General features: G+C 60.5%; 3 protein-coding genes across 9 annotated transcripts in view; 1 reads left to right on the forward strand and 2 right to left on the reverse strand.

Moving 5' to 3' along the window:
- Window positions 1-530: 530 nt before the first annotated feature.
- FEN1 (flap structure-specific endonuclease 1) lies at window positions 531-2,838 on the reverse strand. The gene is made up of 2 exons (XM_075425062.1): window positions 2,774-2,838; window positions 531-1,918 (listed from the first exon to the last, which is right to left on the reverse strand). Exon 2 carries the CDS (start codon window positions 1,915-1,917, stop codon window positions 769-771), a length of 1,149 nt encoding a protein of 382 aa, XP_075281177.1. The 5' UTR covers window position 1,918; window positions 2,774-2,838; the 3' UTR covers window positions 531-768.
- TMEM258 (transmembrane protein 258) lies at window positions 2,822-5,008 on the forward strand. 2 transcript variants are annotated; one of them, XM_075425064.1, is made up of 4 exons: window positions 2,822-2,955; window positions 3,193-3,302; window positions 3,395-3,569; window positions 4,929-5,008. In XM_075425064.1, exons 1-3 carry the CDS (start codon window positions 2,953-2,955, stop codon window positions 3,519-3,521), a joined length of 240 nt encoding a protein of 79 aa, XP_075281179.1. In that variant the 5' UTR covers window positions 2,822-2,952; the 3' UTR covers window positions 3,522-3,569; window positions 4,929-5,008. The 2 variants fall into 2 exon arrangements, with proteins under 2 accessions (XP_075281179.1, XP_075281178.1); XM_075425063.1 differs by lacking the exon at window positions 4,929-5,008 and adding an exon at window positions 3,876-4,008.
- Window positions 5,009-8,065: 3,057 nt separating this feature from the next.
- MYRF (myelin regulatory factor) overlaps window positions 8,066-25,530 on the reverse strand; it is a 75,489-nt gene continuing 58,024 nt past the window's right edge. For 2 of the 6 annotated variants that reach the window (XM_075425056.1, XM_075425055.1), the window contains exons 12-27: window positions 25,226-25,426; window positions 23,275-23,383; window positions 22,746-22,855; window positions 20,644-20,804; window positions 19,866-19,938; window positions 19,492-19,580; window positions 19,240-19,308; window positions 18,491-18,571; window positions 15,475-15,560; window positions 15,093-15,254; window positions 13,662-13,958; window positions 12,084-12,171; window positions 11,679-11,753; window positions 11,464-11,566; window positions 10,251-10,325; window positions 8,066-9,576 (exon numbers count right to left, since the gene is read on the reverse strand). In XM_075425056.1, the coding sequence (XP_075281171.1) occupies window positions 9,490-9,576; window positions 10,251-10,325; window positions 11,464-11,566; window positions 11,679-11,753; window positions 12,084-12,171; window positions 13,662-13,958; window positions 15,093-15,254; window positions 15,475-15,560; window positions 18,491-18,571; window positions 19,240-19,308; window positions 19,492-19,580; window positions 19,866-19,938; window positions 20,644-20,804; window positions 22,746-22,855; window positions 23,275-23,383; window positions 25,226-25,426 (1,866 nt within the window). In that variant the 3' untranslated portion in view covers window positions 8,066-9,489. The remainder of the gene's footprint in view (window positions 9,577-10,250; window positions 10,326-11,463; window positions 11,567-11,678; window positions 11,754-12,083; window positions 12,172-13,661; window positions 13,959-15,092; window positions 15,255-15,474; window positions 15,561-18,490; window positions 18,572-19,239; window positions 19,309-19,491; window positions 19,581-19,865; window positions 19,939-20,643; window positions 20,805-22,745; window positions 22,856-23,274; window positions 23,384-25,225; window positions 25,427-25,530) is intronic. The other 4 variants (XM_075425059.1, XM_075425057.1, XM_075425058.1 and 1 more) reach the window with 3 other exon arrangements.

A 25,530-nucleotide genomic window follows, 5' to 3' on the forward strand; every position in this document is an offset into this window, starting at 1 on the left:
ACAGCGCGGAAGGATGCCTCATGGAACCAGCGAGTGAGCAGGCTTCCCTTCTAGGCTTCTCGACGTTTTTCTTTACGAACACAAAACAGAACCCAGCAGCAAAATCCCAGCTCGGAGAGCTGCACCCTCAGCTCAGCGCGTCCTCGGTTTATCCACTAACAGCGGGCCAGACCTTGGCTGGAATTGGGATTACAACTTTGGATTTTTCTTTCTAAACACAGAAAAGTGACCACAAGAAGGGAAGAAAGAACCTGTACCCAGCCCTCGTTAAAGGGAGGCGTTTACCTCGTTATTTCCAGTCTCCTCCCCAGCTCCAGCCTGCTTCCAGCTCACACCTCTCCAGCTTCTCCTCCAGCTCCAGCCAGGCAGCAATCCCTCGGTCATCTGCACCCAGCTCGCTCTACCTATTCAACCTTTAACTTCTTAAACCAGAGAGGGTGACTGTGACCAGCCAAAACTCCTCCCCCTAAACCCTCAAACCGACAAACGCCGCGGCTGAACTGCAGGACGCAGCCCCCCTGTTCCCCCCACCCCCACCCCGCGGCGGCTGGTTCCGCTCGCTCCTCTCCTCACACGTTACCACCGCTGCACGGGAAGACGCTGGTCTGGTTCACTAACCTTCACTAACCTAGCCTCGCTGGGAAGCGCCGCAGCAGCATCCTTCCGAGCGCCGACACGCAGGACAGAACGCTGACCGTTTGTCGTTAGCCTAAAATCCCTGGCCGAGCCCAAAAACCAGTCGCAGGGGGCTGCGGTCGGCCAGTCTGGCTATTTCCCCTTCTTGGCCTTCGCGGCCGCGGCGGTGCTGGTCTTGGCTTTCTTCTTTGCTGACCCCTTGGTCTCGGGCTCCTTGCGCTTGGCCGAGGTGATGGAGCCTGTCACCTTGAAGAAGTCGTCCAGCCGGCCCTGCGTGCTGCCCTGCCGGCTCTTGCTCAGCCGCTTGACCCCGTTGCGGATCCGCTCTTCGTTGAACTGCTTCTCCCCGCACATGAACTGGACGAGCTGCTCTTCGTTCGGCTCGGTCCACTTCAGCTCGACGGCGTCGGGGTTGACGACGTCAGGCTCTAGAAAGAGCTTCTGGGCCTCTTTGTGCAACCAGTTCTCAGGCAGGGGGTACTTCTTGGTGTCTAGCTGCTGAACGATCCTCTCGATGGTTTTGTGCTCCCTGATGAGATCGACAGCGCGCTTGGGCCCGATGCCGCGGATGCTCTCGCAGTAGTCGCAGCCCAGGAGGATACACAGATCCACAAACTGCTCCCAGGTCAGCTGTAGGTCCTGCAGAATACGGTTCAGGTGGAACTCCTGGATGGGCAGCTTCTTCGTCTCGCTGGCAGTGAGGTGCCGCATCAGGACGGGACTGCCAAAGGTCAGGCAATCCATATCCTCCGTGGCAGCGGCGTAGACCTTCCCAGCCTTCACCAAGGTAGCGCAGCTGGCTTCGGCCTCCCCCGGCGCCTCCACGTAGGGGATGCCCATCAGCGTCAGCAACTTCTTGCACTCGTCGGTGTGCTGCTGGGTCACCTTGACCAGCCTCTTGCTGTACTTCTCAATGTTGTTCTCTTCTCCGGCTTCCTGAGCCTCCTGCAGGTGTTTCTCGGCCTCGGCCCGGCGCTCCGTCCGCTTCGCCAGCTCCCCCGATTTCAGCTGCGGGGGCTTGCCGTCGAAGACGTAAACCGGTTTGATCCCGTTCTCCACCATGCGGATGGTCCGGTAGAACATGCCCATCAGGTGGCTCGTGGTCTCGCCCTCCTCGTTCTGCAGGACCTCGGCTCCCTGCCGCACGGCGATCAGGAACTGGTAGATGCTCATGGAGGCGTCGATAGCGACCTTCCGGCCGAAGTAAGACTTGATGTCGTTCTCCCGGATGGCACCAGGAGCCACGTCGGCGATGAGCTTGGCCAGGCCATGGATTCCCATCCTGGGGAACGGAAAAGGGGACATTGGGAGTGGAAAAGGGGACTTTGGGAACAGCCTCTGCATGCACACGGTGCCGGGGGCAGCTATGGGTTGACAGCTGGGCTGTGGGGCTGCTGCACCCCCTAAGCAGGGGGGATCAAAGCTGCCTCCCCTGCAAACCATCACCCCACTGGCTGCCATCACCCCGCTTCCAGCCTCAGCCTCCCCCGGCCCACCGTTCTCCCCCTACCCACCATCCTGCCCCCACCTCAGCCTCCCCACACTGTCACCCCCCTTCCTACCTCAGCCTCTCCCCATCATGCCTCCAGCCCCCATTCCCCCCTCCCTGCTATTCCTTCTCCCTGCTGCAGGCTCCCCAGGGCTGCCGTCAGCCCCGCTTTCCGCCCCCCCAGCACGCCATTACCCCTTCCATCGCCCACCTCTTCCCGCCTTAGCCTCTGCCGCCCGAGGATCCCCCCCTCCCCCAGCTCTCAGGGCCTGCCGTTATCGCTCTCTCCTCGATACAACCTCACCGTTATCCTCCCCCCCCTTCCCGCTGTGGCCTCTCCAGGCCCGCAGATACCCGCCTCAGCCTTTCCAGCCGCCATTATCCCCCCCCGAGCCCGCTCCAGCCGCCATTATTCCCCCCCAGGCCCGCCTCAGCCTCTCCAGCCGCCATAATCCCCCTCCCGGGCCTCCACCGGCTTCTCCAGCCGCCATTACCCTCCCCCCGGGCCTCCCTCGGCCTCTCCAGCCGCCATTATCCCCCCCCCGAGCCCGCCTCGGCTTCTCCAGCCGCCATTATCCCTCCCCCCGGGCCCCCCCCAGCCTCTCCAGCCGCCATTATCCCCCCCCGTCCCGCCTCAGCCGCCATTACCCCGCAGCTCGCTCCCGCGCTCCTGCCGCAACGCCTGCCGGGAGCCGGAACAGCCAATAGCGAGCTGCTCCCGCTGGCCCCGCCCACCCGTCCCGGCATGCCCCGCTCTCCACTTCCGTTTCCGGCGGCGGCGGGAGCGGAGGGAGACGTGTCGGGGCGGGGAGCGGGACGGCGGCGGCATGGTGAGGGCCGGGGGGCCTTGGGGAGGGATTGGGGACTGGGCCGGGGGCCGAGACCGGGGACTGGGCCGGGGGACCGAGGGACCGGGAGACCGGGAGACTGGGGGCCAGGGGGACTGGGAGACTGGGCCGTGGGCCGTGGGCAGGGGCTGGGGCCGGGGACTGGTCCGCAGGCAGGGGCAGGCCCAGGCCACGTCCCGTTTCCCGGCGGTGCCGCTCACCGCCGCCGCGTCCCCGCAGGAGCTGGAGGCCATGAGCAGATACACCAGCCCGGTGAACCCGGCTGTCTTCCCGCACCTGACCGTGGTGCTGCTGGCCATCGGCATGTTCTTCACCGCCTGGTTCTTCGTGTATCCCCGGGGCGGGAGCCGGGGGGCGGGCGGACGGGGGGTCCCCTCACCTTCCTCCGCCTCCGTTACCGCCTTAACCCGTGGGCCCGCAGCTACGAGGTGACTTCTACCAAGTACACGCGGGACATCTACAAGGAGCTGCTGATCTCGCTGGTGGCCTCGCTCTTCATGGGCTTCGGCGTCCTCTTCCTCCTGCTGTGGGTCGGTATCTACGTCTGAGGCCCGGGCGGAGGAGCGCCGGTGCCGCCTCGTCGCTGCCCCGCAGCTGTAAGTGTTCAGGGGGGGTGGAAATGCACCCCTGCGCCAGCTGTTTTTTAGAAAAAGCTGCTTTTCTGGGGGGGGATATAGGCAGAGTGCCCCAAAGCTGTGCCCTCAGCCCAGTGGGAGCCCGGCAGCTGCACCGTCGAGTGGGTTTAGCTGGAGAGCGAACTGCAGGCAGAACCTGCGGCCCCCCGCTTCCAGGCAGCGAGGGACTGCCTGTGCCCGGCTTGGCCTTTGCTCTGGGGCTGGGATGGCAGCGGAGCCCGGTGCGGAACGCTGCCTCACCGGCCTCCCTCTCTCCTTCGGGTCTAGGTGGGAAGCCCTGCAGAAGCTCTTTTTGTATTTCTTTTGTACTTCAACAACGAAGCCCGTCTCGGGCACGGACTGTGCTCCCGCCAGCCCGACAAACCAAACCTGAATAAAACCGGCCCCGTGATGCACCCGCCTTTGGTCTCCTGCTTTGTCTTTTAGATACCTTTTCTTTTTTCACCCAGCTTTTCCAACCCGTTTCGGTATCGGCACAAAGATCCTCGGGATGCGCCCCGTGTCGGTCGCAGAGCTGTGTGTGCCCAGAAGCGTTTCGGTGCAGCCAGACTCCAGAAAATAAGCACTTCCCGCTTCTTCCTGCTTTTATATCCCTCAGTGTTCGTTATCGGTGTGTCCCATCGCTCTTTTTCCAGAGGGCTCTGCCCGTTCCCATCCCGAGCCAGCAGCTTGGTGGCTCAGTGGAGAGGCAGGGACTGCCCCGAGGTGCTTCACTGACCCCCAGCAGCGCGCGCTGGGGCTCTCCTGTGCCGGGAACGGAGCCGACGGGAACGCCCGGTCCCGCTCTTGGGCCAGGCTCCGTGCTCCGGAGGCGCCAGGTGGCCGGACCGTCTGCCCTGGGTGAGACAGCGTTCCCGGGTGATGCGCTGGTGGGGCTCCTCGGACGCACGGCGAGAATCCTGCTTGCCTGGTGGGAAGCGAGGGCCTGGGAGGCACGCTTGAGAAGTAGGGGACAGAATAACCTTGTGGGGGATTAATTAGCGGTCAATTAACGGCCTCGCCTAGAGAAGAGGAGTTTGTGGCATCCATAACTATATTTTTACAGGCGGTTTTGGATCTGTAGCCCAGCTTTCACAGCGACTGGATCGCAAAGGCAGAAGTTTGGCAGGTAGCTTGCAGGTTGAAAGCGCTCGTTTGCTGCTTGGGAGGGAAGCTTTCCCTCTGTGGACGCTCCGACCTCTGAAGGTGTGAGCAGTGAGAGCTCTTTATTTCTGTTTTTTTGTACCTTTTGCAAAGCACGCTCCGTGGCCGGGACCCCCTGACGGGACATGCCTGGGGCCTCCTGCTAATTAATGACCCCGGGGTTCCTCTGTCTTTCAGGAAGCGGTTTTACAGCTGTCAGACTGATTTCATAGCAAGGGAGGAATGCGCCGGGAGCCGACCTTGGATACAAAGCAGTATTTATATATTTATTTATACGGGCATATTTACCTCCAGCATAAAACAAAGTCTAAATAAGCCAAACAAAAAAAAAAAAAAGTGGGGAAACCGGAGACTCGGCACTCAAATTCAGCAAAATATAAATATAAACCGGAAAGAAAGGAGGGAAACCACGCTTGTTCCCCACAAATAAAAACCGATAATCAATAATACCTGCTAAGAACGCAACTCTACAAACTCGCTGGCAATATACAGTGATTAAAGCTGTGACAGCAACGTTTAAACCGAACAAATTAGTGCTTTACTTGTTTTTTTTGTTGTTTTTTTTTTTTTCTTAATTCTTGCAGTGGTGGCGTCGTCTCTATTTACAGGCTTTAAGCTCTAACGGTAGGACAGAACGTTGGTGAAAATTTGCTTTTTGAAACAAACTCCGCCACGGCCGAGCTTTGGCGAGCGTTGCCGCAGGAGGAGAGGGTTCGGCCCGGGCTGCACCCGCGGGGAAAGGCCCGACTGATTGTTAACTCCCTCGTTACTGATTGGGGATGGGGGGGTGGGGGGAGGCTACGCCGACAGCCGTTTCTGCAGGCCCTGAAGCAATCCTGTGACCCTTTAATAACAACAAGACCCTGCTGAGCTCGGTTCTGCCTCGCTGGTGGAACCGGCACGCGCTTTGTGATCTACTTTAAGGCAACAGATGGGATTTGGGATATAAGATGCTAAAACCTGCATTCTGGCTCCCTCTCCTCTCAGCCCGGTGCTGCTCCGCTGCGAAACGTGGGGCAAGGGCCGGCCTTTGCGCTTCAGGTGTTGCCTCATCTCCGTTCTGATGCTAACCTGCCACCATTTTTGCAGCACGGAGCATTTTAGGCTGTTCCCTCGTGCTGTCCTGGGAGCAGAAAAAGGCACTAGGGATGTTCCTGTAGCCCTTAGGCACTTGGTTTGCAGGGGGCCCTCATACCCCTCCGTGGCAGGGACACCCGAGAGACTCCATCTCCCTCGGGCCACGTTTCTAGTGATTGCTTGATTCCCCCCCGGCCCCAGGAGCGGCTTTCCCCGCGGCGGCGTGCGATGCGCTCGTGGGTCTGAGCTCAGCCAGGCCCACCGGCGAGGCGGTGGCTGGGTGCTGGTGACCTTGGGCAGCGCCGGCCCTCGCCACGCCGCCCGTCACCTCTCCAGGGGTGAAAGGAACACGCTTCAGCCCCAGCTCGCCAGCGCAAGGGGAAACAGCGGCTCGGAGCAGGCCACCGCTCGGCTGCGCAGCCGTCGAAGAGCGCGTGGCTTCACTCACCTCGATGAGGACTTGCCAGCCCGGGCCACTGATTGCCAAGCGGAGAATAAAAGCTGCCAAGAAAGTAACTTCCCAGTTTAAGGCCAAGCGAAAAAGCTTGGGGTGGGGTGAGGGAAGAGCGCTGCGTCCGAGGGTTTCCTCCCCAGCCGCAGGCAGAAGCAGGGAATCCAGAGCGCGGAGCTGACCCATCCCAAGCCCTGGGACCTCTAGCTTTCTTCAGGGCAGTCCCCTGGCTTGGCTCCTTGGCTGCCCGGGCCTCCCTGCTCGCCCTCGGGTTCCTGCCTGCCCAGGCTTCAGTGCACTTTAGTAACTGGAGAGCATCGCCAAGGTGTAGTTAGGTGTTTGCTGCCCGTAGGTGTGCAGCGGGAAGGAAGACCTGACCTGAAACTGCCCTACAAATAAAGAGCCAGGTCCTTTGGTGGCAGATGCTCTGGCTGCTCTGCTGGGACAAGCTCAGAAAGTTCTGAGATGGGTGACAGGAGGTGAAGCTGCTCCCCGGACTGGGGAGAGGAGGCCAGGCAGGGTCCCACGCGATGGGTGACAGGAGATGAAGCTGCTCCCTGGACTGGGAGGAGAAGGCTGGGCAGGGTCCCACGCGATGGGTGACAGGAGGTGAAGCTGCTCCCTGGACTGGGGAGAGGAGGCCAGGCAGGGTCCCACGCCATGGGTGACAGGAGATGAAGCTGCTCCCTGGACTGGGAGGAGAAGGCCAGGCAGGGTCCCACGGCATGGGTGACAGGAGATGAAGCTGCTCCCTGGACTGGGAGGAGAAGGCCAGGCAGGGTCCCACGCGATGGGTGACAGGAGATGAAGCTGCTCCCTGGATTGGGGGGAGAGGAGGCCAGGCAGGGTCCCACGCGATGGGTGACAGGAGATGAAGCTGCTCCCCGGACTGGGGAGAGGAGGCCGGGCAGGGTCCCACGCGCTGGGTGACAGGAGATGAAGCTGCTCCCTGGACTGGGGAGAGGAGGCCAGGCAGGGTCCCACGCGATGGGTGACAGGAGATGAAGCTGCTCCCTGGACTGGGAGGAGAAGGCCAGGCAGGGTCCCACGCGATGGGTGACAGGAGATGAAGCTGCTCCCTGGATTGGGAGGAGAAGGCCAGGCAGGGTCCCACGCGATGGGTGACACGAGATGAAGCTGCTCCCTGGACTCGGAGGAGAAGGCCAGGCAGGGTCCCACGCGATGGGTGACAGGAGATGAAGCTGCTCCCCGGACTGGGGAGAGGAGGCCGGGCAGGGTCCCACGCGATGGGTGACAGGAGATGAAGCTGCTCCCCGGACTGGGGAGAGGAGGCCGGGCAGGGTCCCACGCGATGGGTGACAGGAGATGAAGCTGCTCCCCGGACTGGGGAGAGGAGGCCGGGCAGGGTCCCACGCGCTGGGTGACAGGAGATGAAGCTGCTCCCCGGACTGGGGAGAGGAGGCCGGGCAGGGTCCCACGCGCTGGGTGACAGGAGATGAAGCTGCTCCCCGGACTGGGAGGAGAAGGCCGGGCAGGGTCCCACGCGCTGGGTGACAGGAACCATCTCTCTGTCTGGATGAAAACCATGTCTTTGCAGCTTGTTTCTCCGGCACGGCCACGGGCTCCTCGGTGCTGGAACCACCCCGGCCAGCAGCTGGCAAAGGGAGGGACTGCGGCACCCGGCTCCGCGGAAGCCAACAGAAGGCAGCGGCCAGGGCCTGACGCCGTTTCCCCAAACCAGTTTGGTTCCAGTTGCCCAGTGAGGGGGCTGCAAGGCGTGCTCTTCTCCGAAGCCAGCTTCAGCGTGCCTCAGGACAGGCGAGTGGCGTTCCCCCTAGAGAAACGCCGCGTCTCGGACACGGGAAGCTGGCGGGCGTCTCCTCGAGCAAGGGGGGGTCCGGAGCAGGACGGGGAGGGGGACGCGCAGCCGGGCAGGCAGTCTGACGGGTCCCAGCACCGCGGCTTTACCGTGGAGCTCGGCAGTGGCCCCTTTTGGTTTCCTAGGCGAGACACGCGTAGCTCAAGAGGGACAGAATTAAGAGACCCATTTTTATACGGCTTAAAAAAACCCCCAAAACTTCAGTAGTTTAGCAAGTTAAGAACTTGTAACAGTAAAATACCCCAAATACGCTCAGCATCACTGCTTTCCGAGAGCAGTGGCAGCAGGGGCCCGCAGTCGCTGCCATTCCCTGCCTTGTGGGAGAGGAGCAGCCTCTTGGGTGCCTGGCAGAGCTCCGCTAGCGGGGGATGCGGTGAAGCCACGTCACGCACCCCCGGCGACCCGGCCTCGCTGCGCCGGGCTTTGCCAGTGGTCTCTCTTTGGTGCATCTGGGCAGAGCCGGGGCTGCATCGCCTCGAGGACCGACCGGGCAGCTCCACGCACGCCGCACGCTGCTGCCAAATGAGAAGAAGACGGGTCCCACGACACTTCGTGCAGGTGACCCACGGTCATTTTTCGCCCGTGGGTTGGTGGCAAGTGTCCCCACGCGTGGTTTGGCCCGGGCACAGCCTCAGCAGCATCTTTAGAGGGGTTCTTGAGTTTATCCATCCGGACCTGGGCACGGTGAAAGTTAGGGCAGAGCGAGGAGGGGGGACAGACGGGGCTAGCGTTGAAGCTGCACCTTCTCTTGTTGCCCACAGAGGACAGTCCGCTCGCGGGGCCGGGGGTCCCCGGGGGTCTGTGGAGCCAGAAGGAACAGCAACTCCAGTGTACGACTTCCAGTACGTCCAGGCACAGCCTCCCTTTCCAGGCCAAGCTCCAGCTCTTGGAAAGGGCTCCAGTGTCGAGCAATTCCAGTGTTGTGAAGAACGGACGCGGCGCGGCGGGGACCGCTGGCCCAGTACGGGATGGAGCTGCCATCTGCGTGCTGGGCTGGGGCAGACCCGTCCACATCCAGTCCCCGGTGTCGTGCTTTCAAATCCAGTGTTGGAAGGGGAGGGAGAAGCGATGGAGGACGCGAGCGTCCCCGTGAAGGAAGGAGAGGTGAGTTCAGGGTGGTGTGGGGTGCGAGGTGAGCCCGGGAGATACGCCGGGGCTGGCTGTGTTTCTGTGGCTTAGGTGGGTCCTGCGTTCTGCGTGTGCTGTGCTTCGGTGCCCGCGTCACCAGCCACGGCCAAACCAGCCCCACGCCGGACACGGGGCGAGGGGGGGCTGGGGGCTAGCGGAGGAGGGCGTTCCGGAGGCTCCCCAGTGTAGTGTCACCAGTCTCCCTCCTCTCTCCAACCAGAGGGCACTGGTGCTGCCAGGACTCACTCACAGAGCCAGTAAAACTGAAAATAATAGTCAGTGAAAAGGTGGCCCAGCTGCTCGGGAGCAGTGCTGCAGTTGGCTCGGCCCTGGGAGAGAGCGAGAAAAAGAGCTTACAGACAGGGGCAGGATGGGTGCTCCGCAGGGGAACTGTGCACCAGATACACGCTGAGGCAGAGAGAAATCACCCCCCTGCTCCCCGCTTGTTCAGCCTGGAGAAGAGAAAGATGAGGAGCTGCTGGAGAGAGTCCAGCGCAGGGCTACGAGGATGAGGAGGGGACTGGAGCATCTCTCCTATGAGGAGAGGCTGAGGGAGCTGGGCTTGTTCAGCCTGGAGAAGAGAAGGCTGAGAGGGGACCTTAGAAATGCCTCTAAATATCTGCAGGGTGGGGGTCAGGAGGACGGGGCCAGACTCTTTCCAGTGGTGCCCAGCGCCAGGACAAGGGGCAACGGGCACAAACTGAAGCAGAGGAAGCTCCAGCTGAACCCGAGGAAGAACTTCTTCCCTCTGAGGGTGACGGAGCCCTGGCCCAGGCTGCCCAGGGAGGCTGTGGAGTCTCCTTCTCTGGAGATATTCAAGCCCCACCTGGACACGGTGCTGTGCAGCCTGCTCTGGGTGACCCTGCTTGGGCAGGGGGTTGGGCTGGGGGACCTCAGAGGTCCCTTCCAACCCCAAACTTTCTGTGATTCTGTAAACCTGCCACGGTCCTGTTGCTGCTCAGCCCGGGGCAAGAGGAAAGACAGAGCAGCTGCTGGTACTCACAGGCTGCGCTACTCGGAAGTGGTAGGTGAACTCCCGGAAAGCCATCATCACGAGAGGCCAACGGTGCGTCGTTTCCTGGGGAAGAAAACGGACCAGCTGGGATGAGACCAGGGCTGAGCATCAGGGGATGTTCTCCGAGGCCAGGCTGGCGAGGAACCACCCAACCCCGCGCTGTCGAGCGGAGGAGCCGCCTCTCCGAGGTCAGCGATGGGGCTGTGCTAAGAGGGGCGAGGAGGCACTCGAGGGGTGCGCGCCGAGGGGTCGGGTGGGATGATTTCCTACGAGTGACCACGTCTCAGGTTCTCAGACACCTCCCTGTTGGGGCTGTGGTTGTCTGGGGGTCACTGACGTGAGCCAGCACGGAGCACAGCTATGTCTGCACGCTTGTACAGGCTTGGGACAGACCTGCTGGAGAGCAGCTCTGCGGAGAGGGACCTGGGTGTCCTGGTGGACGACAGGGTGACCATGAGCCAGCAGTGTGCCCTGGGTGCCCAGAAAGCCAATGGGATCCTGGGGTGCATCAAGAAGAGTGTGGCCAGCAGGACGAGGGAGGTTCTCCTTCCCCTCTACACTGCCCTGGTGAGGCCCCATCTGCAGTGCTGTGTCCAGTGCTGGGCTCCCCAGTTCAAGAAAGATGAAGAGCTACTGGAGAGAGTCCAGCAGAGGGCTACGAGGATGAGGAGGGGACTTGAGCATCTCTCCTACGAGGAGAGGCTGAGGGAGCTGGGCTTGTTCAGCCTGGAGAAGAGAAGGCTGAGAGGGGACCTAATAAATGCTTATAAATATCTGCAGGGTGGGGGTCAGGAGGATGGGGCCAAGCTCTTTTCAGTGGTGCCCAGCGACAGGACAAGGGGCAATGGGCACAAACTGGAGCAGAGGAAGCTCCAGCTGAAGATGAGGAAGAACTTCTTCCCTCTGAGGGTGACGGAGCCCTGGCCCAGGCTGCCCAGAGGGGCTGTGGAGTCTCCTTCTCTGGAGATATTCCAGCCCCGCCTGGACGCGGTGCTGTGCAGCCTGCTCTGGGTGACCCTGCTTGGGCAGGGGGTTGGGCTGGGTGACCCCAGAGGTCCCTGCCAACCCCAACCATTCTGTGATTCTGTGATTCCCCCCAGCAGCTCCCGTGCTGCCCAGCCAGGCTGCCGCGGTCCCTTCCGGGGGGACGTGCGCTGTGCCGGGGTGACACAAGGCGTGTGGATCTCGTGAGCCTCCCTACCTGCGCGTCTGTGGCATCGGCGGAGCCGTTCCCGCTGGCAGTGTCCTGGCAGGGATCGCTGGAGACAAGGCCACAGAGGGAGATGGACACAGCCGAGGAGGAGCTGGGGAGAGAAGACACCCAGAGACCCTGCTGACTCTTCCCCAGCTCAGGCACAGCACCCAGCCGACTTGGGGGGTACCGAAACGCCCAAAGGACGAGCCCTGCCCACTCACTTCATCTCCAGGGTCAGGTTGGTGTTCACCGCCGTGAGCTGGTTGACAGGGATGCGGTAGGTGAAGTTTCCAGTCCTAGGGACACAGAGAGAGCATCAGGTCTCACCACAGCGTTTCAGGCGGCCGGGAGATGGCCAGGCCAGGACCCAAAATCTCTGCTGGGCTGAGACTTCGGAGGGGGAAGCTTCCCAGGCTAGCTCCCAAAGTCAAGCTGATCACCAAGCTCAATGTTCCTGCGCTCTGCGGGAAGGAACCGGAGCCCCAGCCCCTCTGCCCACGTTGCTGCTGCGGGGTGATGGCAGAAAACGGCCCAAGGCTCCAGGAGCTGCCTGTTTGCTTCTTCCCCCGGAGCTCCCGCAGCGCTGCCGCCACCAAGGTGCTGCCAGCCCACCTCGCCTGGCTCACCTGCACGCGTCGGCCGCTGCGCAGTACTGGGACTGGATGGCCATGTCGAGCTCCACGATGCGGACGGAGCGCAGCACTGGGCTTGGCCCTGCGGGTGGGAGAACAGGCTGGTTAGGAACAGCCAAGGGATGGCAGCTGGGGTTCTCTGAGCAGGAAGGGCTGGAAGGGACGCCTGGCACTGAGACCACCTCATCAGAGAGGGGTCAGGTTGCTGCAGGGCTGGGCTGACACCGTGTCCAGGCACGGAGAGCCAGCAGAATCACAGAATCACAGAATGGTAGAGGTTGGAAGGGACCTCTGGGGTCACCCAGCCCAACCCCCTGCCCAAGCAGGGTCACCCAGAGCAGGCTGCACAGGACCTTGTCCAGGCGGGGCTTGAAGATCTCCAGAGAAGGAGACTCCACAGCCTCCCTGGGCAGCCTGGGCCAGGGCTCCGTCACCCTCAGAGGGAAGAAGTTCTTCCTCGGGTTCAGCTGGAGCTTCCTCTGCCTCAGTTTGTGCCCATTGCCCCTTGTCCTGTCGCTGGGCACCACTGGAAAGAGCTTGGCCCCGTCCTCCTGACACCCACCCTGCAGATATTTATAAGCATATAAGAAGGGGTGCCCCAGACCATGCCCATGGCTGGTCATCCACACTCCTTTCTCTCTGCTGCCAGCATGGCTGAGCCCGTGCATTTCTTCCTCTAGATCTGATTTGGAAATGGCTGAGCAAGCCAAGACGGGGGTGAGAACGGAGACGCCGGTACGGCAGCCTCCGAAGGGACCCAGCAACTGGCTAACATGGCCTGAAAGCGTAGGGCAGCGTGGAGAGGAAGGGCAGGGCTGGAGGTGCATCAAGAAGAGTGTGGCCATCAGGACGAGGGAGGTTCTCCTTCCCCTCTACACTGCCCTGGTGAGGCCCCATCTGCAGTGCTGTGTCCAGTGCTGGGCTCCCCAGTTCAAGAAAGATGAGGAGCTACTGGAGAGAGTCCAGCGGAGGGCTGCGAGGATGAGGAGGGGACTGGAGCATCTCCCCTACGAGGAGAGGCTGAGGGAGCTGGGCTTGTTCAGCCTGGAGAAGAGAAGGCTGCGAGGGGACCTTATAAATGCTTATAAATATCTGCAGGGTGGGTGTCAGGAGGACGGGGCCAAGCTCTTTTCAGTGGTGCCCAGCGACAGGACAAGCGGCAACGGGCACAAACTGAAGCAGAGGAAGCTCCAGCTGAACCCGAGGAAGAACTTCTTCCCTCTGAGGGTGATGGAGCCCTGGCCCAGGCTGCCCAGGGAGGCTGTGGAGTCTCCTTCTCTGGAGATCTTCAAGCCCTGCCTGGGCATGGTGCTGTGCAGCCTGCTCTGGGTGACCCTGCTTGGGCAGGGGGTTGGGCTGGGTGACCCACAGAGGTCCCTTCCAACCCCGACCATGCTGTGATTCTGTGATTCTGGCTGCACTGGGAGAACTGGGGGCAAACAAGCCGCAGAACGGGGACACCACGAGAGCTGTGCAGGACGGATGAGACCCAGCTGGTTGGGGATACCCCAGGGGAGAACGCGGGAGCACGGTGCTGCTGCAGGGAGGGAAAGGAGACAGGGGTCCACCTACCATCCGCGCCGGGACCCTCCGTGCGGGGCCACTCGCTCACCGGCTGCTGGACGCTGCGCTGCTGCCGGGCCTGCCCCAGCGGGGAGTTGCTGCGGGAGAGCGAGAGGTTGGAGGTGGACTTGGATTTGCCCTGGAGGTGGGTGAAGGGGGAGGAGGGGCTGGCATTGGGGCTGCCGAAGCTCTGAGACCTGTCAGGCGTCTTTGGCCACTTGGTGTAGGAGATCCCTTTCCCGCTGATGGTGCCCCTGGATTTGGCTTTGATATTTGTCGCCGGCAGCAGCGAGGTCTGACTTTGGTCTGCGAAGAAAAGGGAGAGAAGAGTTGTGCTGAGAGGCAGCGAGCGGCCGGCAGCGCTCCCGACCTCCGAGGCCAGGGCAGAGAGGACCGCTCCCAGCGCTGCGTTGGTCCCGTCCCCACGTCACCTCCCGTCTCGCCCCCGCTGTGAGGAGCTGAGGCTTCCCAGCCTCTGCGCCTGCCGGGCTGGAGAGCAGCGCTGGGGAGAGGGACTGGGAGTGCTGGGGGATGACAGGGTGACCATGAGCCAGCAGCGTGCCCTGGGTGCCAAGAAGGGCGATGGGATCCTGGGGTGCATCAAGAGGAGTGTGGGCAGCAGGGTGAGGGAGGTTCTCCTCCCCCTCTGCTCTGCCCTGGTGAGGCCCCATCTGCAGTGCTGTGTCCAGCTCTGGGCTCCCCAGTTCAAGAAAGATGAGGAGCTACTGGAGAGAGTCCAGCGCAGGGCTGTGAGGATGAGGAGGGGACTGGAGCATCTCTCCTGTGAGGAGAGGCTGAGGGAGCTGGGCTTGTTCAGCCTGGAGAAGAGAAGGCTGCGAGGGGACCTTAGAAATGCCTCTAAATATCTGCAGGGTGGGGGTCAGGAGGACGGGGCCAGACTCTTTCCAGTGGTGCCCAGCGACAGGACAAGGGGCAACGGGCACAAACTGAAGCAGAGGAAGCTCCAGCTGAAGATGAGGAAGAACTTCTTCCCTCTGAGGGTGACGGAGCCCTGGCCCAGGCTGCCCAGAGGGGCTGTGGAGTCTCCTTCTCTGGAGATATTCAAGCCCCGCCTGGACACGGTGCTGTGCAGCCTGCTCTGGGTGACCCTGCTTGGGCAGGGGGTGGCACTGGGTGACCCCAGAGGTCCCTTCCAACCCCTAATGTTCTGTGATTCTATGAACCACGCCAGAAGGAGGGCTGCTCGGCCTGGCAGTCCCACTGTGTCCCCCAGCTGCCTGCCGGAGTGGGTCTCGACCCAGACAGCGGGTGGGGAGGACACCACGCACGTTCTGAAGGGCGGGCTGCAGGTCCTTTTCAGAACGTGCCGAGGTAGGACACGAGGTGAGAGGGATCTGGGGACACGAGGTGATGCAACGGTGGGACAGGCAGACCTCGGCGTTGCTCCAGCAGCTCCGGGGTGCCTGGGCTGGTACTCACCTGTCCGGTTAGTGGCGTGAGTGGGGCCGGTCTCAGAGAGGGCAACGGAGGAGGCATTGGTGGGAGCAGGAGAACAGCAGGTGGAGAAACACGGTGGGCTGAAGCATGCTTGCACACTGTGCCCAGGTAAACTGAAGACTAAGTCACGCGTGTCCACCGCAGCTGCAGAGCAAGCAGCAGGGACACGCGAAGTCAGTCAAGGGGAGAGGCATCTAACGGGACCAGCATCCCTCCCACGAAACCACAGCCCCAGGACCTCCCAGTACGAGGACAGCACAGTCCCAGCAAGCCCCCGGCACGGAGGAGCAGCCACGTTCCTCGCTCTGCACCAGGACCCATCCAGGTGTCCGTCTGCCAGGCTCTCTGCCCCGCTGCGACCTACCGTGGTGCGTGGGGGTCCTGCTGCTGGCTCCGTCCGACGCAGCTGTGGATCGCACCGTCTGCGTTTTGTCAAAGTTCTGGCTTGCCCTGAAACGCAGGAAAATACGGTGAAAAACCTCTGCCACGGGGGACAACGGTGTCACTTCTACGTGAAGAAGCGGCGGTTAGCACGAGGGCGACGGGACCAGGTACACGGAGCAAGAACAGACGGGGAGAGCGCAAGGGTGAGGAGAAGCGCAGGCTGAGGTGGAGCTGGGAAAGGAAAAGCAGGACAGAGGCACGCAAGCCGGGAAGACAGCGAGGAGAGCTAGGGAATGCCACAGCAGATCGTGGGGCAGGGACAAGTTCCAGCTGGCTCAGAGGACGCCAGTGCTCCCTTGATGCTCACTCTGGAACACGGTGTCCTCAGAGGACTCGACTTCCAACGGCGGTCTCTGGGGTGGATTTACGTGCTCGGGTCTCAACACGTTACAGAATCACAGAATCACAGCATGGTCGGGGTTGGAAGGGACCTCTGGGGTCACCCAGTCCAACCCTCCTGCCGAAGCAGGGTCACCCAGAGCAGGCTGCACAGGACCTTGTCCAGGCGGGGCTTGAAGATCTCCAGAGAAGGAGACTCCACAGCCTCCCTGGGCAGCCTGGGCCAGGGCTCCGTCACCCTCAGACGGAAGAAGTTCTTCCTCATCTTCAGCTGGAGCTTCCTCTGCTTCAGTTTGTGCCCGTTGCCCCTTGTCCTGTCGCTGGGCACCACTGGAAAGAGTCTGGCCCCGTCCTCCTGACCCCCACCCTGCAGATATTTAGAGGCATTTCTAAGGTCCCCTCTCAGCCTTCTCTTCTCCAGGCTGAACAAGCCCAGCTCCCTCAGCCTCTCCTCGTAGGAGAGATGTTCCAGTCCCCTCATCATCCTTGTAGCCCTCTGCTGGACTCTCTCCAGTAGCTCCTCATCTTTCTTGAACTGGGGAGCCCAGAACTGGACACAGTACTCCAGATGAGGCCTCACTAGGGCAGTGTAGAGGGGAAGGAGAACCTCCCTCGCCCTGCTGGCCACACTCTTCTTGATGCACCCCAGGATCCCATTGGCCTTCTTGGCAGCCAGGGCATGCTGCTGGCTCATGGTTAACCTGTCGTCCACCAGGACACCCAGGTCCCTCTCCGCAGAGCTGCTCTCCAGCAGGTCCACCCCAAGCCTGTACTGGTGCATGAGGTTGTTCCTCCCCAGGTGCAGGACCCTGCATTTGGCTTTGTTGAACCTCATCAGGTTCCTCTCTGCCCAGCTTTCCAGCCTATCCAGGTCACGCTGAATGGCAGCACAGCCTTCTGGTGTATCTACCACACCTCCCAGTTAGGGCCACAACAGCTTCAAGCACTCCCCATTCCCTAAGGGAGGTGCCCCTTACCTCTCAGAAACATGACTGTTCCTCACCTTGTTTTCTAGAAATACAGACAATCCCACTGGGATTCACCCCACGTAATTTGAGTTGTTTCACTGAGGCTCCCGAGACCTGAGGACACCACAGGCATCTCCTGAGGGTAAGGCAGACGCGACAGGGCACGAACTGCTGCCTCGGGCGGGTTTTCTCCCACGGCTTCCCAGGAGCCTGGAGCAACACCACTTCTGGGCACCAGCTACCGCCCACAGAGACAGAATCACAGAATCACAGAATAGTAGGGGTTGGAAGGGACCTCTGTGGGTCATCTAGTCCAACCCCCCTGCCGAAGCAGGGTCACCCAGAGCAGGCTGCACAGGACCTTGTCCAGGCGGGTCTGGAATATCTCCAGAGAAGGAGACTCCACAGCCTCCCTGGGCAGCCTGGGCCAGGGCTCCGTCACCCTCAGAGGGAAGAAGTTCTTCCTCGGGTTCAGACGGAACTTCCTGTGCCTCAGTTTGTGCCCATTGCCCCTTGTCCTGTCACTGGGCACCACTGAAAAGAGACGTGGGATAAACCAAAACGCCTTCTGTAGCTGCCCACGGAGCCGAAATTTTTACTGAGCTCCTAACAAAGATGTTCCAGATTTTATGGTGCAGACCCTGCCCAAGCGTGGGAGCCGTTCAGATTTACCTGTTCCACCTTCTGCTTTGTCCTCTACCCCCGTCTTGCCTGTCCCCTCAGCGTCACTCAAGGTTTCTCAAAGATAAACGGAGCTTTCGCTCGTTTAGAGAAACCTGCAAGACTTTACTCACTGTGCATCTTTTTTTTCCTGGTGAAAGGAGACGCAACGCCGGCCTCCTGGAGAGGACGTGGCCACCGGCCTCTGGAGCTAACCTTCATCCCAGCCAAAAACCTGCCCTCGCCCCTCGTCTTCCTCCACCGCCTCGTCAGCGCTTTCCAGGCGTGGCTTAATATCGCATCCCGCCAGCAATTACCTTTTTAACAGCTTCCTGGGAAACACTCTGGGGAGTTCTTAAAGAACAAATGAATTGTTCCTTCTGTTTTCCTCTTACGGGAAGGATTTCGCAGCAGCCCTGCAGACCCCACTAACTGAGGTGGCTTGACAGGTCTGTCCCCAACGAGAAAATCCGCCAGCTCGCCCTGTGTCAGTACCTTTCCAAACATTCCCAGTGGTGACAGCTCATAAAAAGAAATAATTTAGGGCTTTTTCGGTCCTTTTGCACCGTAAGCTGTCCCGTACTTGAGAGCGACCCTCCACAACAAAGCCACTCACATCTGAAGAGAGGGTAGGAACAGCTTTTTGGCTCATTCTTCAAAGCCTTCATCCTTTTTACACACTCCCTCCACCCCTTTCAAACTGTCTGCTCCTGCTCTACCTGTAGCATGTAATTTCTTTATTTAACCTTCGATTAATTGCTTCTTCAATCTCCTAATCCTAATTTCCCCTTCCTGATGGGATTCCTAATCCTCGTGGAGTCCCCCTTGCTGAAGCATCTTCACATCCCTTTCTTTGCTTTCAATTTGCCTTAAGGTTCTTGGTCTTCTGTGGCAGAGATGGAAGAAAGCAGCGGAACTGAGAGAAGGGATGCAGCAATTCAATAATAATATAACAAAACAGTAACATACCGTGGGCACAGAGCGACCGGGACCCCAGGACCCCTGTGCCGAAAGAGGGCCAGGAGACAGGCAGTGGGCACAGCGAAAGAGCTACAGGACAGCGAAGGGAGACGGGACGACAAGGCAGGGCGGTAGAAGATGAGGAGGATGGGGGGAATGGAAGAGGACGTGGAGGATAACGGAGATGCAAGGACAAGAACGGGAAAATTGGAGAAAATGGGTTGGATGAGAGACGTAACCAGAACAGGAGGGAGAGAAATAGGAGAGGGGGAAGAGAGAGAGAGAAAAAGAGACTCATTATCTGGTGACACGAGCTCCCGAAGGAGCGAGGTGTGCCAAAACCTGCATGCCCAGCACAGGCTGCCCGTGCGCGCGCTTGCCGGGCTGGGGACCGTCCCTCCAGGCTCTCTCCACGCCAAGGACACTGCTTGCAGAGGGCAACTCTTGCCTAGTGCAGACTGGTCCAGCCCCAGTGCCACCAGTGGGACGACTGGAGAAGCATCCAAAGCACTTTCAGACCGGCCACGAGTGGGTATGTGAGCAGGCAAGCCACGGGGTATTTTCTTCTTCTCTGTTCCTCGCTTCTTGCTCCAGATAATTTAACTGACACCAGACTGGGATGTGTGGATGCCTTTGGTTGGTGTTATGGCTTGGCTCACTGGAACCACGCTCAATAACCCCACAGCGGCTGCTTTTTGTGCTTCAGAGCCCCCCCAGTCACCACAAACCCCCCTCCCCCCGAGCCCAGAGGTACCTACCCATCCATATCCACGAGGTCCTCTTCGCTGCGCAAGCTCAGCACGTACAGCGTGGACATGGACACCACACTGGAAAGAAAGCGAGGGGTAGAGGCTGAGGGTGAGGGACACGTCCCGGTGCTGACGTGCTTCCGAGGGATTTCAGCCCAGCAAAGGAGCCCCAGGGCCACAGCACCCCACGGATGGCACGGGCCGTACCGGCGAGCTGGAGAGAGACCGCGGAGAAGCAGCAGCCCGGCTGCGTGGCCTCACCTGAACGCCATGATGATGACCAGGGCAATGATGGTGCCTTGCAGGAAGCGCTGGCTGATGCAGGCCTGTTCTGGCACAACTGACGGTGACTGCAAGAGGGAAAAAAACCCCAAGATCAGCTCAGGGCTCCTTACTGCTCTGGTCCTTGCACGGATCCCACCCAGCCCATCCCAAGCTCTCTTGGTTCAAGCCCTGAACCACCGCAAAGCAGAAGCTGGATAACGCCTTCATTAGGGACGGACAGAAAGGAAGGAGAGGTTATGGAAATGGGAGCAGACAGGGTCTCTCCCTGTGCAGCACGTGTCAGAAAACACAGGAGGACCACGCAGGTGACTGTTCTCAGACCACCTTCTCCTTTGGGAGCAGTCCCTTACCTTGCTGGCTACCTTGTGGGGCCTCTTTTTGTGGGGCACACTCCCCGCTCGGCTGAACTGGCTTCCAGTTTGGCTGCAAGGAGAGAGGAGGAACGGAGCTGAGCTGCGCCGTGACAGCACTTGAAGCGATGCCGGGGCTGAAAGGTGATACTTTAGGAGGGGAGAAATCTCCCTGTGGCACGACAGTCACAGCCCCTCATCACTTCATCTGCTCGGGGGTAGGTGCAGTGCTGGTCCGTTGCCCAGAGAGCCTGAATTCTGCCCCCAAACCTGCAGAAGCTGTCCAGGGTCAGCGGGACCATTTTGGAAGCACGAGAAACTCTTTGCCCTGAGAAAGCTGCTCACTGACTCTAGGGAAACGTGGAGACAATTTCATACCGGGGTTTCTGGGCTGGTCTAAGAGCAGGCTGTTGGCATGTGTATGCCAGACCTGTCCCACAGAATCCCAGAATGTTTGGGGTTGGAAGGGACCTCTGGGGTCACCCAGTCCAACCCCCTGCCCAAGCAGGGTCACCCAGAGCAGGCTGCACAGGACCTTGTCCAGGCGGGGCTTGAAGATCTCCAGAGAAGGAGACTCCACAGCCTCCCTGGGCAGCCCGGGCCAGGGCTCCATCCCACCAATCTCAGCTCCTTGAATCCACCCCAGACCAAATGACAACTGCCAAGACCCCACCACTCCTCCCCATCTCCCCTTTCCCAAACCGAGCTGTCACTTGGGGCTGCCTGGGCTCCAAAGGAGACCTCGCTTCTGGCTCCCGTGCCCTCAGTACGCCCGTACCTGAATGCCCCAGAGCTCACAGTTGACTTCATGCTGTCCAGCCGCTTGAGCTTGGCCAGCTTGTGACTCCACCTCTCCAGCTCATCGATGCGGGTCTCCAGGTTGTCTGTCAGTTTGCACAGCTCCTTCACGGCTCCCACGTTCTCCATGAAGATGCGCTCCTGCCAGGGAACAGGTGGGCAGTCTGAGTGGCCTGGCACGCGGAGGCACTCCTGCTTCCCCGTCCTGGGTCTGGCCACCCTGCCTGCTCTCCTACGCCCCACACCCAGCTCTGGGGCAGGGAATCACCCAGCACGGCACATCTGGGTCTCTACAGCCCCTGCACGCAAGACCAAGAGACAATATCTCTTCAAACCCAACCAAAACAATAAATGTTGGTGCAGGATCCCCGAGAACTCTGTCTTCTACTGGTGCTAATCCAGAATTCTTCTCAGTCCGAAGGACAGACACAAAGTCTCCACCTTCAATCAGGAGCCCTTGGTCAAACCAAGTGAGCAATGCTCACAGAATGGTCGGGGTTGGCAGGGACCTCTGGGGTCACCCAGTCCCACCCCCTGCCCAAGCAGGGTCACCCAGAGCAGGGGGCACAGCACCGCGGCCAGGCGGGGCTTGAAGATCTCCAGAGAAGGAGACTCCACAGCCTCCCTGGGCAGCCTGGGCCAGGGCTCCGTCACCCTCAGAGGGAAGAAGTTCTTCCTCATCTTCAGCTGGAGCTTCCTTTGCTCCAGTTTGTGCCCGGTGCCCCTTGTCCTGTCGCTGGGCACCACTGGAAAGAGTCTGGCCCCGTCCTCCTGACCCCCACCCTGCAGATATTTAGAGGCATTTCTAAGGTCCCCTCTCAGCCTTCTCTTCTCCAGGCTGAACAAGCCCAGCTCCCTCAGCCTCTCCTCGTAGGGGAGATGCTCCAGTCCCCTCCTCATCCTCATAGCCCTCCGCTGGACTCTCTCCAGCAGCTCCTCATCTTTCTTGAACTGGGGAGCCCAGAACACCACGCAGTGCTCCAGATGGGGCCTCACCAGGGCAGAACAGAGGGGGCTCCCCCTCTACCCCTTTTTCTCTGCCCCTCCCCAGCCCTCCAAGTCTGTCTCTTGCTCTACAGCACGAGCTGTTGGCGTTGCTCTGCAGCACCATCCAACAGACCAACAGAGAGCCCAAATCCAGAAGCCTCTGGAGAGCAACCTTCCTCCTGCAGCCCCTCTCATAAAGGCAGGGTGCTCCAGCACAACCATTTCTCTCCGGCACATCCGCAGCCACGTCCCACGTCCTGCTGCCGCCGCTGTGCCATCACCCCTGCCCCTTACCCCTCCTCGGGCTGTGCCACTCCGCTGCCCCAGATGGAGCTCCCCTAGGCCAAAGACCTCCCTGGCCTGCTGGTCCAGCACTACGTTCAGAAGATCTTGGACTATTTGTAGCAGCAGGTAGATGCCCCGTTGGAGAGCTCAGGTAGAGCAGGGACGAGGGCCGTATGCAGAAACTAAGGACAGCAATGGCCTGGCCACGGGCAGACGGGACAGAAAAGGTCACGCTCCTACCTGCTGCGAGCTGGGGAGGTAACTGCAGGGATCGAGGCTTCCACAAAGGAGCAACAAGGCACTAAGGTGGGTCCTGGCCGCTCCTACGCTGGGCAGAGCGATGCAGGAGAGAGCTGGCAGCCTCGGGAGGCTGTCCCTTCCATGTGTGCTACGGGAGGCTGTCCCCTTGACGCCCAGAGCAGCAAACAGGCGGCCACAGGTTACAGAGAGGTCAGGCAGCCAGGTGCTCTGGGTTATCTTGACATAAGCACCTTATCTTATCTCGGAAGGAGAGATTATGACTAAGAGCCTCCCTCCAGGAGGCTGCCAACAAGGAGCCCTTCCTGAGGGAGATGCTGCCAACTCTCACCAGCGTCAGGCTAGTTCCTCCCTGCTGATGTCTGCCGTCCACCCAGGGCTGCTCCTGACATCTGAAAGACCAGCCAGGTCTGAAACTCATACGGGTGATGTTTGCCTAGAAGCATTTCCCGGGCATCGCAGTTTCCCTCCTCCACTTCCAGCTCCACAACTCCCCTGAGCCACGTTCAACAGCTTCCCCAACCTCCTTGCCCCTTCTGGCTGCCCACCAACCTTGTTCACCACCAGGAAGTTCTCAAGGGTCTTCCCATTGGAAAAGACCAGGTCCCCGGTGTCCTTCACAGCTTCAGGGAGGATCTCCTTTACCTCCTGAGCAATGACACCTGCATGGAAACACCACAGTGGGTCAACATGGTGGGGCAGAGCTCCTCCTGCCACAGCTCTTTCCCTGGCCCATGCAGCCGCTGGCAGGAACCCTGCTCACTGGGGACGACACCAGGGCTGCCGTCCCCTCACCCAGGCCAAGGAGCTCCTTGGAGGCCCTGTGGCCCGCGCAGCCCACACAGGCTCAGCAGAAGAGCAGAGGCTGCTCAGACAAGGCTGGTTCCCAGGTTACATGGACGGGGTATTTGCGTCACCCCACCGCGGTGCGTAGCTCTACCCCTGGAGAGAGGTGGGTCCTTGGAGAAGCCTTATCACAGAAGCGCTACAAGCCACCTGTGAGAAGTGCCACCTCCTCTCCCACTCCCTAACGGCCACACGGCCGCGTGCAGGTCACCGTGCCGTGCCGCGGGGCCCGTACCTGTCTCGGAGGTGTTGTCAATGCCCACCGTGGCCGCAAACTCGGGCTTGTAGTTGTAGTGTACTAGCCGCATACGGGAGATCCTCTTCAGCTGCTCTGTGGTGTCCACCTGGGACAAAACAGACACACGCGACTCCTAAGCGGGGTGCTGCTTCTGAAGTTCCCGTGACCCTGATGCCAGGCAGCAAAACCCGCTGTGCTCGTGGTAACACAGAATCCCACCATGGCAGGGGTTGGCAGGGCCCTCTGTGGGTCACCCAGTCCAACCCCCTGCCCAAGCAGGGTCACCTACAGCAGGCTGCACAGGACCTTGTCCAGGCAGGGCTTGAAGATCTCCAGAGAAGGAGACTCCAAAACCTCCCTGGGCAGCCTGGGCCAGGGCTCCGTCACCCTCAGAGGGAAGAAGTTCTTCCTCATGTTCAGCTGGAGCTTCCTCTGCTTCAGTTTGTGCCCATTGCCCCTTGTCCTGTCTCTGGGCACCACTGAAAAGAGCTTGGCCCCATCCTCCTGACCCCCACCCTGGAGATATTTAGAGGCATTTCTAAGGTCCCCTCGCAGCCTTCTCTTCTCCAGGCTGAACAAGCCCAGCTCCCTCAGCCTCTCCTCATAGGGGAGATGTTCCAGTCCCCTCATCATCCTCGTAGCCCTGCGCTGGACTCTCTCCAGTAGCTCCTCATCTTTCTTGAGCTGGGGAGCCCAGAACTGGACACAGTACTCCAGATGGGGCCTCACCAGGGCAGTGAAGAGGGGAACACCTTTGTGAGACAGCCCTGAACCCTGCTCGGATCAGCCATCAGCACAAGCAGCTAATTAGCACTGGGGTTAATCTCCGGTTCTTGTCACTGAGCAAGTTCCCTGGGTAGTGGAGCCAGGAGGAGACCGAGTCCCGCTGCACAGCCAGGCCCCAGGCAGCTCTCACAAATACGAGACGTGATTGCAGCCAGCTTTTCTGGACAGGGACCTGGGTGTCCTGGTGGACGACAGGTTAACCATGAGCCAGCAGTGTGCCCTGGCTGCCAAGAAAGCCAATGGGATCCTGGGCTGCATCAAGAAGAGTGTGGCCAGCAGGACGAGGGAGGTTCTCCTCCCCCTCTGCTCTGCCCTGGGGAGGCCCCATCTGGAGTACTGTGTCCAGTTCTGGGCTCCCCAGTTCAAGAAAGATGAGGAGCTACTGGAGAGAGTCCAGTGGAGGGCTACGAGGATGATGAGGGGACTGGAACATCTCCCCTACGAGGAGAGGCTGAGGGAGCTGGGCTTGTTCAGCCTGGAGAAGAGAAGGCTGAGAGGGGACCTTGGAAATGCCTCGAAATGTCTGCAGGGTGGGGGTCAGGATGATGGGGCCAGACTCTTTCCAGTGGTGCCCAGTGACAGGACAAGGGGCAACGGGCACAAACTGAAGCAGAGGAAGCTCCAGCTGAACCCGAGGAAGAACTTCTTCCCTCTGAGGGTGACGGAGCCCTGGCCCAGGCTGCCCAGGGAGGCTGTGGAGTCTCCTTCTCTGGAGATATTCCAGCCCCGCCTGGACAAGGTCCTGTGCCCCCTGCTCTGGGTGACCCTGCTTGGGCAGGGGGTTGGACTGGGTGACCCACAGAGGTCCCTTCCAACCCCTACTATTCTGTGATTCTGTGATTCTGTGACTTCAGAGCAGAGCTGAGCCTCCCAGCCAGGCTCCGGCACGCCCCAGTGTGCTATCTGCTACGCTCACCTGCTTGTACCTTCTGGGTTTGCTAGTTCTGGCAAACAGTGGAAGAGTCAGTGTCCCCTAAGACACGGTGGACAGGCGGTGTTTGGGACAGACAGGGACAGAAAGGCTTCTAAGGAGCAGGAGCTCAGCTTGTCCATAAGGACAGTGCCAAAGCAGCAGCTCAAACAGGCTCACAGGGCCACTCTCTGCGGTGCCTCTCCAGATCCCCGATCCCCCCAAGCCTACCCTGGTTTGCCTGGCTCTTACCTCCTGGATGTCCTCCTTCACTCGGACGTCTGAGGGGTGCATCAGCGAACCCATGACCTTCACATTGCCATGGACCACCAGGGCTTCATCGGGGCGGTCCGTGTTGATGCCAACCCGGCCGTGGTGAAAAACGGTGTCAGGGAGCTGCGCCCGCTGCCAGAGCACGTCGCTGTCGCTCTCAAACTGGCCAGGGTTGGAGGCCTGTGGAGAGACAGGGAAGAGGGGGCTGAAAAGCAGCACGGGGCAAAACCAGGGAGAGAAACACTGCAGTGCTGCTGGGCAGAGGCACTCGGAGGTGTAGACAG

The sequence above is a fragment of the Opisthocomus hoazin genome, chromosome 7 (genome assembly GCF_030867145.1).
Source record: "Opisthocomus hoazin isolate bOpiHoa1 chromosome 7, bOpiHoa1.hap1, whole genome shotgun sequence".
Lineage (NCBI taxonomy): Eukaryota > Metazoa > Chordata > Aves > Opisthocomiformes > Opisthocomidae > Opisthocomus > Opisthocomus hoazin.

Bases quoted from the DNA above. Each gene is read 5' to 3' on its own strand.
- FEN1 (XM_075425062.1), bottom strand. From the start codon at position 1,917: ATGGGAATCCATGGCCTGGCCAAGCTCATCGCCGACGTGGCTCCTGGT.
- TMEM258 (XM_075425064.1), top strand. The intron at 3,303-3,394 runs GTATCCCCGGGG...GTGGGCCCGCAG, and splicing joins TTCACCGCCTGGTTCTTCGT to CTACGAGGTGACTTCTACCA.